Genomic DNA, 17,045 nt, shown 5'->3' on the forward strand with positions numbered 1-17,045 from the left:
TCTACCAAATTGTTTTTACAAAAATGTCTTGTTTTAGACAGCAAAATGCAAATTTTATTAATCCTAAAATGAGTGTCAATTGGTTTCTTATAATTTAAATGTGATTTTGTTTGAAATTGACTTTTTGAAATGTGTAAAATCACGTTTGTTCGTCCATTCGTTATTCGCTTTCATGTGCAAGGCCCTTTAGAACTACATAGGTCAATAGAATACCGAATACTGACCGCGTTTTTTGTCCGAAAAAATCAAGAAGGGCAGCGGCACGTTCTGACCGTCCCACTGGGCCCCGTTTTGTTTGACCGAGCCTTTAACCATAGACAGCTTACTGAATTTTCGATGTGAAAATGTTTTACTCTTTCTTGTGAGCTAAGAATAATAATTATTTTTGTTTGACAGTTCCGGTTCAGAAAGACGCCATTTGTTTCCAACCAAATGCATCTTTGCCCTTTTCACCACACTACAATTCATTTCTTAAGTTCCAAAAATTCAGTTGGGTTCGGCTTCGGATTGAGAGTTTGGTTTCGGAAAAGCAAGGAACTGTTGATCCGTTATTCTCGTGAAGACGTATTTAGTTAGGACTGGACGCCAATAAATACAAACAAAAACAATATAAAATATTTGAATTGAAATAGGAAATAAGATTTCGGAATCTAAAATAAGAAAAATAATAAAAACAAGAACATGGATGAAAATAAACTAATTGCATTGGAATCGACTCAGTCCAATGGGGAAGTACAAGCAGCGGCGGCTGCGGCAACAAAATCTGATACAAGTGGCCAAAGAAAACTAACATCGTTATCGTTACAAAAGTTTATTACAACCCAAAGTCCACAACATTTGGAATCTGATTTGACGGATATGACTGGCACCACCAAGCAATTCATGCGATACGAACAATTTGTGAACGTTGATACTCCCACCAATCAGAGGCATTCAGTTGTGATCAAAAGGATTTCGTTGTCAAACAACCAAGCACTTGACGCCGATACCGAGGCCGACGCCGAAGCCGACCACACAAATCGAAATCCAATCGTAATTCAATGGCATCAATTAAAAGCGGCTTTGGATCTGATGACTGGAAGGGATATCAAAGTGAGTCGAGATCAAATTGATTCATTGCTATGCATCGGCCAAATGCCAAAAATGAATTGGTTACTGTGCCCGAATGGTGACGGACAAACAACTTTGAATATTCGTCTTGGAAGGAATGAGAAGTTGACAATTTGTTGCGATATTCGAAGCCTTTTAAGCGAAATACCACACTTGACACCTTCGCTAATACTTGAGTCTCAATTAGCATCGAGCTTCAATCGATTAAAGCTTCTGCCTGAAATGATGGCAAAACGAGAACAACAAAACGAAGGTATTGTAAAATGTTTGACACTAAAACTTTAATATGCAATTATTGTTTCAGAAATGTCCGCATCTTCCATAAACGGATCAACATTGACTGTAGCACAAAATGAGGATATTAGTGAAGAAAGCAACACACAATCAACACACACAACTCCAAATACTGGCATAGGTACGCGTTCTGTAGGAATAAACACCGAGCACAATCTGCCGACCGATATAGCTGAGAATAACGCAGCCTGGATTCCCCAGACTCTTAAATATTTTGGACACATAGACCCGGAATATACTGTAAACAAAATGCGTGGTATTTTCAACAAGCTTACACCGGCAAACTTTGACAAACTAGCACAAAGTGTTGCCTACTTGCCCATAAACTCGGTTAAAACAATCAAAAAGGTGGTGACTTTGATTGTTGAGAAGACAACAAGCGAGTTGGCCTTCGCCATGATATACTACAAATTTATTAAATACCTATTGTCCATGCAGAACTTAGGTAATACAATGTTTAAGGTAATGTTGATTGATAGCTTAGAGGAGGAGTACTTTATTCATGTTAACAATGTAGCCGAGGCAAAAGTCGCCAAACTAAAACCCATCATAGACAAATTGATGGCCGCTACAGATCCCAAAGTGATACAAGATATAAAAATCGAATTTAATGACGAGGAGTACCAGTTTAGACGTCGTGCATGGGGAATTGTGAGTTTTATTAGTGAGTTATGTAAAATGGGTTTACTAACAGCCCAGATAGTTTGTATGTGCATCGATAACCTCATTAACCCAATATGCGACGATAAGTTGGAGTTTATGTGCAAGTTGTTGGCTACATCTGGACATCACCTCGAAACCGACGGCCACCAGCAATGGTGGACAAAACAACGATTGGATGTAATTTTTGTTAAATTGCAACAAATTATTGAGCAAAGTAAACAAGGTACTGGACCAAAAATAAGTAACAGGGTTAGATTTATGATTCAGGATATTGTGGATTTGCGTGCCCGACGTTGGAATCAACAGCAAAACCAAATAGGGTCACTTAATGCAACAGCACCAGTTCCGACTTTTTCTAACCGAAAACAACAGGGAACTCGTACCTCCAGGGCTTCTAAGCCGGATCGCAGAAGGAAGAATACACAAGAAAGCAGCTCCTAGACTGAAATGAATCTATATATGTATATCTCTATATCTCTTGCACTTAATAATTTTTTATGAACTATGATTTTATGTTTTAATCGTCAATAAAATTTGTTTATTTATTTCCTTGTTTAAATTTTTTGATTTGAATTACTAAACAATGTACTTATGAAAGAAAATGGTAGATCTTAAAAGGATGAGCCAACACAAGACATCATGAATGAGAATTTTAGGGTTCTTAAGAGATTGCTTGCTCCCCTTATATGTTATAAACAACAGGGGTATGTTTAAAAATGTAAGTGGAAAGAAATCGACGTTGTTGGAAGCTTTCATTCAGCATTCTGTAAGCAAAACAAACAGAAAGCTATGAAAGAAAAGGACGGTATTTCTCGTTTAGAAATTTGCTAACGGACAAATAGCTGCTCGCAAAACTGTAATTAGTTTTGTTAAATTAAAATTTTATCAATTGTATTATTTTTGTTTTGAAGTTGAAGTTGATGCAGCAGAACGACAGTTGGCTAAATGGAATACAAAAGCTGAAAAACAAGCGTCTTCCCTCCTATAAGAGGTGGAGATGGTTTGCAAAAGATTTCAATTGCTTTTTCCATTAGTATACGCAAATTCTTAAAGTATGTTTTTATGAAATTGGGTGGCGCAACAGTCCGTTGGGAACCATTCCTGTGTGCGTGTATTGTTGTCAGGAATGGAAAGGACCTACAATTTTAGGCCGAATCCGTACAGCTTATTTGAGAAAGCACTTTTTCATGACAAGAATTACTCTTAGAGTATTTGTCAATTCCTCGCATGAGGCAGGTCCCGCGATTCAATATATAATGATTTGAGGGTGAAGGGGTCAGAAAAATCCCTAGAGTTCCTTCCTATAAACCCTAGCATCCCATTAGCTTTACTGACTATGTAATCGATGTGCTTATTAAACGAAAGCTTTTCATCCAATATAACTCCCAAATCCTTTTTTGCCGTAACCCTATCTAAACTCGTATTATAAATGTAAAGCTCTGACATTTGGCAACATTCAAGAACAACTTGTTGGATTCACACCATTCAGCCAGTTTTTGGATATCCTGTTGTAGATACAGACAGTCTGTAGAAGATTTTATAAGTTGGAAAATCTTAACATTATCGGCATACATAAGATAATCGAATATTTCAAATTTACCGGAATGTCATTATAAAAAGGATAAATAACAAAGGGCCAATATGGCTTCCTTGCGGAACACCTGAAGTTACATCAATACTTTTGGATTTAAACTTTCCCAATTTTAAATAGGAAGAAATCCATTTTATGAAATTAGAATGGAAACCTAGTTTTGAAAGCCTAAAAATTAGTATATTATGATTAACTCTATCAAAAGCTTTTGCAAAATCTGTAAATATAATATCAGTCTGTAACCCATTTTCGAAACCCAAAAGTACAGAATCGTATAGCAATAAAAGGTTTGTAGCAGTAGATCTTCCAGAAACAAAACCATGTTGGTATTCGGATATTAAATCCTTAACAAAAAATATAATTTTTTACAGACAAGCATTTCGAACATTTTTGGGATCACTGATAATTTGCAGATAGGCCTATAATTGGTCACATTTTTCTCGAGCCAGATTTAAATATTGAATTTATATAAGAGATCTTCCAGCACTCCAAAAACTGGCCACTTTTTAAAGACTGATTGAAAATCAAGCTGAGCGGGAATGCCAAAGAAACAGCGCAGTTTTTTAGTGCAACAGGGGATAGGTTATCTGGCCCAGCACTTTTATTTACATCAAGACTAGCTCGAGCTTCAAAAACATCAGAAACAGAGGGGTCAAAACGAGCAGAAGGCAAATAAACAGATTTAAAATAATCAGCAAATAAATCGCATATAACGTTCATATCAATAGATACACAATTGGAGTTCTTCATACAATTTAAAATTCCTAAAGACTTTCTTTTAATATTTATAAATTTCCAGAAGTGTTTCGAATCTTTTCTAATTTTTGGCTCAGCAGAGAGAATAAAATTATTCAAAGGAAAGCTATTGAGACAGTAATATTCAAGGTGGTACTGAATGTATTTCTGCTTAAGGGCCAGATTATCTTTTGTTGTTTTATAAGCTTTATATGCTTTATTTTTTCTATTTTCAGATTAGATAATCTTCTGTTAAACCAAGGTGGGTTTGAATTGGGTTTAACTTTTTTTTTAGGAGTATACATATCAAACGTTTCATGTAGATACATTGCAAATTTTTCAAACGCATGATCAAGGCTTAAATTAATCAAGGTATTATCAGAAGCAATTGACAAAAAATGTTATTGATTGCAACAAAGTTTGCACGTTTATAATCAAAATAAAATTGTCGTACATCAATTGTATCTTTTATATAATTTAAAAACTTACACTCTACATTAAGGCATATATGGTGAATTGAGTTTTTTATAGCAGGAAAATCAGTCTTATCGAAGCCTTTATCCACAAAAATTAAGTCTAATATACGATTTAGATTATTATGAAAGTTATTAACTTATAATTAATAAATTGGGTGGCGCAACAGTCCGTTTGAGCCTAGTGACTGACAATTCTCAACCATTTCTGTGTGCTAGTACTGTTGTCAGGGATGGAAGGGACCTACAGTTTTTTTTTGCGTTGAATTTGTCAATTCCTCGCAAGAGGCAGTACCCGTGAAAAAAAACTTTAGATGGCATAGGCACCGATCACACCCAAGACCTCTCGCATGACAGTCCAACGCACTAACCATTATGCCACGGGTCCTACTAGTTATTAACTTGAATCAAGTTAAATTGGCTATAAAAATCTATAACTGACGATTCTATTTCAGTATGAACATTGAATGGCACTAAATATTTATCGTCCAAATCTGGTTCCCAGCTTATATCACCAAGATTGAAATCTCCTAAAACCATATCATGATCATTTTGACTTAAGTTATTAAGGACTGATTGATATAACTCCAACGAATTTACTGGTCGAATATAACTTACGCTCACAAATAAGTTTAAGTTTCTATTAAAATTAATTTTAACTATCAACTGATCAACATCGAAAACTGATCGATTGTTATCGGAAATTAGTTCAACTTGACTACACACAAAATTATGTCTTACTGCAATATTTACACCCTCTCCTCTGTCAAAACCAGTTGTAAATGAACATCTATCTTTGCGTAATACTACAAATTGATTATAATTAAATAATTCAGAAGTATGATGATTCTCGCTCAACCAAGTTTCAGTAAGTACAATTATATGGTAATCTTGAGATGCAAAGTATACATACAGTTGACTCAATTTAGTTTGAATTCCTAACACATTTTGGGAGTAAATACATAGATTATTAAAATTTGAAACATTAGCAGGTCTTACAGCCACAAGAGAAGAAACAGGAATATTAGGTACAGCATTAACTAAAATTTCGTCGGTAGTTAAGTGCGAAACGCCAGTAGCAGGAACGAAATCGAATGCAGCAACTTCACTAATAGCAGGAACAGCACCAGAAATTACAGGTATTTGTGCAGAGGTCAGCGGTGGCTGGATCAACAACAGCAACAATATCTATATTATCTTCAACAACAGCAACATCATCAACAGTGTTATCAGCATCAACAACAACAACATCATCATTAACTTCATTAGCATTAGCATAATTATTAGCAATAGTTCAGATTCGATGTTTGGTTTGGCAACGAACGATAACTTGTAATAAGAAAAATTGCCTTTCTGAGGTCAAACACGAAAAGCGTGGCAAAATTACCGATGTCGATCTATTCGATGTTGACATTCTGATTTTTTCAAATAGATAAGCTGGGTGGCGTGTTTTCAAGATTTTAAAAAACAGTATCAATGTTCAAAGCTTCATGAAGCCATTAAAAGGCATACTAAGCAGAATCTCTTGCAAATGTGAAATATGGTCGTACCTTCTTAAGCCAAATATGTATCGAATGATACTATTAAATGCTATGTTTCATTTATGTTTGCTGATGGAATCGCAGTTATAAAAAATTTCGCATCCATGAGTGAGAACAGGTATTACAAGGGTCCTTGCAAGCATTAGTCTGGTTTTAAATGGAGTGATGTTTTGGGCGGTCCACAGCGTTCTAAGCGTTCCATAAGTTTTGCCTACTAATTGGTTGATGTGGTCATCCCAGGTCAATGTTTTATTGAAGATTACTTCTAGATTTTTACTGGAATTTACGAATTATAATGGATTCTGGTTTAGAAATATGGAAGGAAAGTATGTTAAGTCTAATTCTTTTCTTGATATAACCAAGCATTTGCATTTGTTTGCGTTGAGAACCAACCCATTGCACGACGCCCAGTAGGATATCTTTTCTAGTTTTCGGTTCAGGGTGAAAGCGTAGTCGTCAATTAAACCCAAAGAACAGCTTTTGTAAATTTGAATGTCATCGGCATAAAAATGTTTTGATACTTTATTTATAATGAAACCGATTTCATTCATATCTAATGAGAATATAAGGAGGGATAAAATTGATCCTTGAGGAACCCCTTGTTGAACCAGAAGAAAATCGGAGAGATTTCCATTTAAGAAAACGGCTTGCTTTCTATCATTCAAAAAGGAAGAAAGTAGTTTAATAGCTTCTGAAGATATGTTGAATCTGTCACGCAGTTTATTCAGAAGTATCGAGTGATTCACCCTGTCGAATGCTTTTGAAAAGTCTAATAGGACTAAAATAGTTACATTATCAATATCGAGTTCAGTCCTTATGTCTTCAATTATTTTAGTTAGTGCCGTTATACATATATGGTGCGAACGAAAACCTGATTGAAAATCGACTAAAAGGTTGTTGCGACTGACGAAGTTGCTTAATTGTTTTTGCATTATTCTTTCACAGACCTTAGACAGAAATGGAAGTATTGAAATTGGTCTAAATTCATTGCAGAGCGAGTTTTTGGGGATGGGAATTATTTTTGCTTTTCCATTGATGTAGGAAAATGCCAGTCGTAAGGTTTGAATTTATTACATGCGTAAAATAGGGTATAAGCAAAGGAAGAATAGCTTTAATGACAATAGGATTCAAATCATCAGCACCAGTGGTATTGGACTTTATACTTATGCAACTTTCAACTATGTCTAAGACGTTCACACAATCGAAATTGAACAAAGTGTCTGTAGAAGGTGGAGGTATGGTATTAAGAGATACATGGTCTCTTAGAGTTATTATAGGTGTAAAACAAATTTACTGTTTAGCTCATTAATATTCAATTCAGCTGGAAAATTATTTCTTTGCATGCCTATTCCTAGCTTGCGGAGGTTGTTCCATATTTTACGACTATCCGATTTTAGTTCTAGACGGTTAGAGTAGAACTGTACTTTTTCGTGTCTTACCTCCAGAACTACTTTATTTCGCAATGATTTATACAAATCACCGAGCTCGTAAACACGGAACCGTTTCCAGCGTCGGTATCCTAGATCACGCTGATTTATAAGTTCTTTAATCCTACTAGTAAACCATTGTTTATTTTCGCGGATTCTAGTTTGTGCTTTCAATGAAACGTGTCGATCAAATAAAATATTAATATTTGTGTTTAGAAACTCGACTTGGTCATTTAGTGAAGGCATTAGGAAGATGTCATTTCATGCTATCATGTTTATATCATTTTCAAGATGTGTTTTATTGATATTCTTAAAACCTCTAAACTGAATTCTAGAAAACACTTGGTTTACACTTGAATTAAAATCATAGGTAAAAAAAATAAGATCATGTCTAGAAAAAACTGGTTTTTCAAGCTGATAGTATGACAGTACTCTATCTTTTTCACTTACATAGTAGTCTAGTAACGTACAGGAAGACTGGGAAAAGTGAGTAGGTTGAGTATTGTTCACTGAGTGCAAGTCAAAGGATTTTTTCAATTAACCTTTTGTCAGTTAAATGGTCACAGTTAAAGTCACCGCATATAATAACGTTTGAAGAGATAACAGCAATTTCTTCAATAACTCTATAGATTTGTTCCAAATCGATAGACCTATTACTATTATTGACTCACAAGAAGAGCTGGGTGACGAATAGTATAACTTCTTACAGATAAGGTTTTCCTTAACATATATAGCAACACCTCCTCCGCGGTTGCAAGTATCAGAACAGAAGATCCTATATCCACTAAGAGTGTATGCTTTTGCGTTCTCTTTATCAGAGGCGCGAGTCTTAACACCAGACATAATTTCAAAGAGAAGGGAATACAAATATACGAACTGATGGAGTTAATGTACAGAAAAAAGAAGGCGCGTGACACTTGTGAAATTTAATTATTTTTACTTTGTTTACTAAGCGTACTTTGATTTCTGGGCAGATTTGTCGGTTTAAATGCAGTAATATCGTTTTCCGCACACACTTGGACTTGTAATGATACAAAATATGGGTATAAATTAAGCTGTTTTGCCGGACAGTACTATCAAACACGTCTATTCACTCATGAGAATGTATGAAAATATCGTTTGGGCTCATATTTCCGTTAAATGCGAATTTATAGTGGCTTTATCTGTAGTAAATGGTTTTGGTACTTAATTATTATCTCATATTTTACATAAAAGTTCCTATGTTTAATTTTTAATGACTGGATGTAAACTACCTCCTCTCGATTTGTTTAAGTTTAAAATATTCAACCTTGAGCATCTTGCGAGCATAAACTTAAGTGAGAAGAGAAGAATTTGCGTCCAAAGGACTAACTTAAAATAGTATCTTAAAAATAAATTTGACTTTTTGATCTTATGGTTATCCGATTCGGGAGAGAATAATTAAAACACCTTAAAGATAAATTCAAAGGGATTAAATGGTTTAGAGCAAAATACTTCGACTTTTAAGTCAAATAAAGAAATATTTTTTTTGAAAAAATAAGTTTCTTTTAAAACCCAAACCATAAAAACAATAATTTCATTTGATACAAACATTTTCTATAGACCATCCATCAAGTCTAGGGATTTTCTTTATTATCTAGATGATAATTAACTTGACGTATTGAAATCAGTATCAACCTTCAGTTCATGGACTACTCTTTGGAGAACAAGTAGTCAATATTAAGTTCATTAGGAATGATTCAAAGCATTTAGTTCATGAATTATTTTAATATAAAAACCATACAAAACAAACAATTGTATTAACAAAAACTTTTCAATATAAAACCTACATACATAAATATTTCTTAAGGAACATAACGTATATAAAAATGTCATCTTTTAGTTCATTAACATTCAAGACAAAAACATACAAATTTACACATTTAAGAGACCAAAATTAACTTCACAATATCAATTTACCTTTTTCAATATAGTTTTTGGGCACCCAACCTGGAAGATTTTGATCATCTGGCACAATTGGCGCTAATTGTCCATGAGTAGTAGTTGTCCGTGGTCTACCGAAGTCTTGATGTTCATCTTCTGGCGGTGGTGGCGGTGGCAGTGGTGGGGACTGCGATCCTGGCCGAGTGAAGTTCAAACTAAAAAATCAAAATTATATTAAATCTTTCAATCTAAACAAGAAAACGAAATCCCAAATAACAAGCAAATACCTATTGATATTCCTTCCCAGAGTGTGCATGCCAACGTGACTCTGTTCAGTAATCTCATGAGAAACAGTCAGCGGCGATGGTGGAGCTGTTTGAATTAATTAAAGAATAATAAAGTTAAGAACGACAATTTATAGATATTTTTCTATACGAAATTTAAACATACGAGGCATACTGCTACGATCGTCATAGGTCGTTGGAGGAGGTGGTGGCAACGACTGCATCATACCAGCTGATGGTAAATTAACATGCGTGGCAACTTGTTGACTTGGAGGCATTGGCAATGAACTATAGCCCGGAGCCCGATCACCACCAGCCGAAGAGGAGGAGATTCTCTTGGGATGTCCAATTGGATAGTTGGGAGCATAGTGCGATGGGACTTGTGGGGGATTCACAACTGGCGGAGTTCGATATTCTCGGGAACTCTTTCCCAGGGTTCCAGTATTGCTGACCGATTTTCCAAGAGTACCAGTATTTCCACGTGACATTTGAGGCGGAGTTGGGGGTTTTGTGGTCGGCGGTGGACCAACTGATACTGAATTGGTTGTAGCCAGTGATTGAATCGAACCATGCGAAGAGCCACGGTGCTTTTGGCGTTGTTGTGTTGAATTGATGCCGTGGCCGATTTCATCGAGAATCGAGTAATCAATTGCCTTGCGAACATACTTTATGGGCTTTTCTGGATTAATTGGGGCTACAATTTTGAATTGGCGAGAACTAACTTTGTTAGCCGTGAGTACACCAATTTCTCTGAAAAAGAAAATTAAATTATTTTATTTTTTATGTTTTAAGTTTAGTTTAATAATAGTTTAAGTTTACTAAATAGTAAATAGAGAGTAGTATTGAGAATTTTCAAACCCAAAGTCAACAAATCATCATGAATGAGAACAAGTAAAAAATATTGTTTAAATTTTAAGGGCCGATGTTACTTCTAGCATGAGAAGTTTTACTACCACCAGATCGGTGAATACAGGTACCCCCCAAGGTGGGGTCCTTTCGCCTCTTTTATGAAACATGGTAGTAAACGACCAACTTAAATCATTGGAAGCAGAGGGTTTCAGGGTGAATGCCTATGCTGACGACGTTGCAATATCTGTATCTGGGAAGCACCACCAAGTTCTCTCGGAACTCTTACAAAATGCCTTAAATAGGCTAACAAAATGGGCTAAGCAATGTGGCTTGGACATCAATCCACTTAAAACAGAATTAATACTCTTTTCGAAAAGATATGAAATTCCTCAGATTAGCCCAGTCAAGATTAAAGGAATACCATCAAGCTTTTCCGACCAAGCTAAATATTTAGACAAAAAACTAAATTGGAAGCAAATATTGATGAAACAGTAAAAAAGGCTACTGTAGCGCTTTTTACTTGTAAAAAGGTCAAAGGATCAAAATGGGGCTTCTCCCCAAAAATAACCTACTGGCTATACACTTCGGTAATCAGACCGATACTCATTTATGGAGCTCTCGTATTGTGGACCGCACTGGACAAGATGGAAAATCTAAATAAGCTCATCAAAGTCCAACAGTCAGCAGGTATGTGCATCACAGGAGCACTTCGCTTAACACCAACCGCAGCACTGGAAGTGCTTTTAAACCTAACACCTCTTGACATCTTCTGCAAAATGGTGGCAGCCAAAGTCATGTGTGAGGCTTAGAGCCACCTCTCAATGGAACAGTAACAATACTGGACATACTACTATTCTAGACAGTTTCAGATCCATCCCAAATCGCTTAGACTATACCACCCCAAAAATGGTATTCGGTAAAAGCTTCCATGTGTCCTTCCTTTCAAGATCCTCCTGGGAAGAAGAGAGACCCCTGGAAAACGATACGGTACACTTCTATACAGACGGTTCAAAGACCGATTACGGAGTTGGAAGTGGTATCTATTAGGAACAACTGAATCTCAGTCTATCATACAGACTTCCCAATCAATGTAGTGTATTCCAGGCAGAAGTAATGGCGATTAAAGAAGCACTATCATGGCTCAAAGAAAACGTTATATCTTGCAAGGATATACGAATCTTCTCGGACATCCAAGCCGCTCTTAAATCTCTCGCGTCAATATCCACAAACTCTCAAATAGTCCACGATTGTCGAACATCTCTGAATTAGATGACGGAACAGTTTAATATTCACCTCATTTGGGTGCTGGGCCACAGAGACATTTCGGGAAATTGAACTCGCCAAAAACGGAACACTTCTGCCTAATGTTAGACAAAAACATAACATAGGAACACCACTTGCTACATGCAAATATCTTCTCAAACAATATGCTCTAGAATCAACAAATGCTAGATGGCCACAGAGTACCACCTGCCTAGCAACCAAGCATAGACTTAAAACGGTCAAAAGGCTTGATATCCCTGAGCAGACAAAGTATAATCTCTACAGTTGGAGTAATAACAGGACACTGCCTCAAAGGAAGACATGCTCTCAGGCTAGGGGTCTACACAAATGACTTCTGTAGAAGCTGAATGAACGAGGAGGAAGAGGAAACAGTCCAACACCTTCTATGTACATGTCCAGCACTCTCCATAAGAAGGAATAACTTTCTCGGTAATCCCTTATTTGAATACCAGTGAACTGGCAACGATTGACACAAAATGTCTCTCTAACTTCATTAAAAGTACATAAAGGTTTGTTTAAGTTCATTACTCTCCCATGAGTAACCTCATTAATAGTATCACAATGCACCCTTGAGGTCTAGGTGGGTCAATGACTTCTGGACAGCCACTCCAACCTAACCTAACCTAAGGGCGGATGTTGAATGTGAACCACCCCGAAACGTCAAGTTTTGTCCGCATTTCTTTTGGCATTTCTTAATTGCAGACTAACTCAATTTGAATCATGAAAAGATAAACAATCGAGCAAAGCTATAAAGTCTACTTATTACGAAAAAAGGCGTCGAAATCAATCATATCGTGCATTTTTTGATTTTTCCGATCAATTCAATCTTCCAAATGTGCGTACAATCAAAAATATCGTGCAAAAGTTTGAGCAAACCGTACGAGATGTTAAAACACTAGTGCATACGGGTACAGCTAGTACTTCAAAAAATATTGCAGCTAACGAAACAATGGCTTTTCAGCGCGACAAATTTAATGAACGTGTTTTATCCCACGTGGGGTGCCTGCGGCATGGCAGATCGGGTAGTTGGTGATTGCCTAAAACTTGGCTTAGGCCAGCAATGCAACTTTCTTGCCATGTCGAAGTTCTTGCTTTGCTTCCTCGTGGTGGCCCCCGGGTAATGATTTGTGTACCCCTTCATACATAAGTTAGCAAAATTTGCAAGGAGGAAGTTTCTTGACACTCCAGGATAGGTTACGGAGATTAGCACTTTTCGTATCTGAACTCCATCCCGCTATGGAAACCGAAATTATGCATCGGATAATTAATGATAACTTGTTGAGGACTTTTGGCTATTGTATCCGGATAAAGAGTGGTTCCTGGAATGTTAGGACGCTTCCGGGCGAAAGAAGTGAAGGTCCGCACAATGCAAGATTCAATTAGAAAGAGAATTTTTAGATATCTTAGGGTTAAGCGAAGTGCGATGGTTGGGATCGGGCAGATGCAAGTCACCGCCACGTATTACTTTACTGCTCTACTCTGGTCACGATCCAGGAAACGCTCGAGAAGCTGGAGTTGGGTTGGGTTACTCCTTACAAAAATGGCAACCAAAATTCTTATTCCGCGAGAGCCCTTTAGAAGCAGATTACACAGAAGAGGCGCCGATATGGGACTTGCCTGTGACCACCACTTAGCTAACTTAAGATTGCGTACAGCTACAGTTCGAAGATCCAACGGAACAACACGAACCCTCAAATTCAACATCGCCAGACTAAAGGATGCCACGAACCGTCAAAAATTTAGGGACCACCTGCCACACGAAATGAGAACAATCAGCACCACAGTACATGACGACATCGAACACCATTGGAATGCTGTAAAAAAAAATTTCATTTCAGGTGCTGGCAGAATAGTTGGTCGGAAAAAAGGAAGCAACAACACTTGGCAACGAACGCAAACAGTTAAGGGCTCGAATAACTGCTGCACCTGAGAAATAAAGAAACGAGCCAGAGTCCTCGTAACGCATAAAAAAGAGAAGCGTAATTACATCAACGCATTGGCGCAAGAAGCAGAAAATGCTGCAAACAGGACCGACAGCAGCAACGTTTACATAATAACCAAAGGGCTGACTGGTACACACAGCTCAAAGCAAGATCTGCTGAAAGAAGTAGACGGAACAGTGATAAGTTCGGTGGATGAGCATTTCAGAAGATGGAAAGAACACCACACTGCAGGACTTCGAATTACAAAATTGGAGTGGATTTTGCGTTCTACCTGCCGTTGCCATTGAGGTTACACTCGATGCCGAACAAGCAGGATTCCGCGCTGAATCCTCTTGTATTGATCATATCAACTCCCTGCGAATTATTATTGAATAGTGCGTCGAATTTCGATCACCACTACACCTGCTGTTCATCGATTCATAGTGTTAACAGGGAGTATATCTGTTTAGCTTTGTGGAGGAGTAGCATCCCAGAAAAACTAATTGCTATTATTAAAGCAGCATATGATGGATTCAAGTGTCAGATGATTATGAAATCCAAAGAGCAGTCAGACAGGGTTTTTTTTGGTGATAAGCGATGTACTGCGCTCAGCTCTGTCAGGTCCGATGGACTTTGACATCCTATTTAAAGAACTTGGATTACGCGGACGATGTTTGCTTACTCTCTCATAGGATCATCGATCTCCATTAAATGACAGCAAGTGTAGAGAGAGAAGCAGAAGTTGTGGGGCTGAAAATTAACTCCGGCAAAACAAAAATAATCAGCCTCGGAACCAGACCATCCTCCCAAATAAATATTTTCGGCGTTCGGTATGCTGTCAAAAATTTAGAGGAATAACTCTATCAGCTTAAGAAATGTCGAATCTGTGCTTCTTTATGGGTGCAGCACTTGGAAGGTTACTTCAGCCATAACAAGAAAGCTGCAAACCTTCGTGAATAGATGTCTTTGTAACATCCTAAGGATTTTCTGGTCAAACCAGGAACCTATAGAATCTATAATACGAAGACGTAAGGGGCAATGGATTGGATATACCCCTCGAAAAGGTAACGACTGCATTACAGGCAGTAAGTAAGTAAGTGTTATCTCACGTGATAGCGATGTCAATTTTCCGCAAAGATCATGTGATTTTACTTCTTTCTTTGGGGTTATTTAAAAAAAAAAGGTGTAAGTCAATAAGTCAGCAACAATAAAGAGCAAAAAAAAGGAGATAATTGGACACATTAACGACATAGAACCGAGGCCACGAGCGCTGATTTGGCCTATATTTTGTGCTATTCATAATCAAACCGTACCAATATTATTATAACAAAAACAAATGACAATCATTTTCTTAATAATTTTAGTTTTATTCAAAATTAACATCGGTCCTTAAGAATGACAAAAAAACACTAATGAAGTTTCTGACAGTCTCATTAACATGGATAGGGGTAGACCAAAGAAATCCTTTTTTTTAATCCCCGGAATTATATAGAACTTCCAATAAGCCCCATCTTTTAAAAAGATTTTTTTTTCTTAAAGTTTACTAAAGAATCATGTCCGCAAAATGTATTGACGAATTAGGGAACACTCTGTATTTGCGACAAAGAAGGATTCGTGTAGCTTTAAAAATAACCTTTGTTCATCTAAACGGAAACATTACAAACTCCCTGACATAGATGTAAGATAATTACGCAAAACACCCTTAAAGCACAATTATTTATAAATGTTTGCCAAATTGTATGTTCATGTCGGTAGCACCACATTTGCTTCTTACGCTAACAAAAGAATTAACTCCATTTTACCCTAGGTAATTGTATGGATTCCACGTTCTCATGACATTCATTACAATGTATATTGGAGTTTTGGTAATAGTATGCCTGACCTTGAGTTTTGTTTCACATTATACGCCCAACATTATAATGTTTAGCACAGTACGAGTAATTAGGAAAGAGGAATAGGATTTTAAAGGATATACCAATGGACTTTGGTTTCGAATGTCTGCATACGGTAATGAATGGAAAATATTGAACCGCATTTTTTGAAATGAGAATAAACAAAGAATTGTTGTTCTTGGCAGTACTTCTTACCTAATGCAAACTGAATAATTGGACTCCTTTGTTTAAGTGGCGTTATTAATTCAGATTTCTTTAGCATTATGTTAAACGTATGATAGATCCTTGATTAAGCAAGCGCCGAGTTGTAGGACTTCGAATTACTAAAGGTTGATTTTTTAGCTATTATCTTTTTCTCAACACTGGTTTAAACTGGTTTAAACAGCACATTTCGTGTTTTGTTTCACTGTCAAACAACTTCAGTTTGGTCTATAATTTAACCATGAATTGTCTTACAAACGGATAACGCTTGCAAATTATTGAATTATATTATCATCGCGCGCTTCTTCCATTTATGGTCAGTTTAATCGACCCACTGAATCGGCTATTCGGCTAAATTTTGCACCAAATTTACATTGTTGGACATTAAACCGAGCTAGATGGAGAAGTTTGTTGGGTGAAGCCCTAGTTCACACAGGACTGCAGCGCCACCTTAAGTAAGTAAGTAAGACCTAATGCAAAGTAACATTTTTGGTGAATGGGCTCTTGAAAAGTTGGCCGAAGATTCACTCTTTTACCGAAAAATTGTGTTCTTGTTTTTTTTTCTCAAGGGGTAGGTAAATAAGCAGAATTGTCGATTTTGGAGTAAATATCAGTCAAAAGCATTGCAAGAACTACCAATGCATCCAAAAAAAGTCACAATTTGGTGCGGTTTATGGGCTAGTGACATCATTGCACCATACTTCTCAAATATGATGCGAATCGTAACGTAACTGTGAATGTTGAGAGCTATCGTGAGATGATATCCAATTTTTTTTTTCCCAAAATGCAAGAGCTTGACTTGCATGACATGGGGTTTCAACAAAACTGTGCCACATGCCACACAGCACTCCAGATGAGTCCTGAAACTAAAGGACGT

At 36.8% G+C, this 17,045-nt stretch overlaps 1 protein-coding gene across 1 annotated transcript in view; it reads right to left on the minus strand.

Annotated features, from left to right (window-relative positions):
• LOC129940592 (abl interactor 2) overlaps nucleotides 1-17,045 on the minus strand; it is a 33,114-nt gene that overhangs the window by 9,776 nt on the left and 6,293 nt on the right. Inside the window, exons 4-6 of the mRNA XM_056048976.1 lie at nucleotides 10,187-10,770; nucleotides 10,024-10,108; nucleotides 9,773-9,951 (exon numbers count right to left, since the gene is read on the minus strand). Of these exons, the coding sequence (XP_055904951.1) occupies nucleotides 9,773-9,951; nucleotides 10,024-10,108; nucleotides 10,187-10,770 (848 nt within the window). The remainder of the gene's footprint in view (nucleotides 1-9,772; nucleotides 9,952-10,023; nucleotides 10,109-10,186; nucleotides 10,771-17,045) is intronic.

This window comes from Eupeodes corollae, chromosome 1 (genome assembly GCF_945859685.1).
Source record: "Eupeodes corollae chromosome 1, idEupCoro1.1, whole genome shotgun sequence".
NCBI lineage: Eukaryota > Metazoa > Arthropoda > Insecta > Diptera > Syrphidae > Eupeodes > Eupeodes corollae.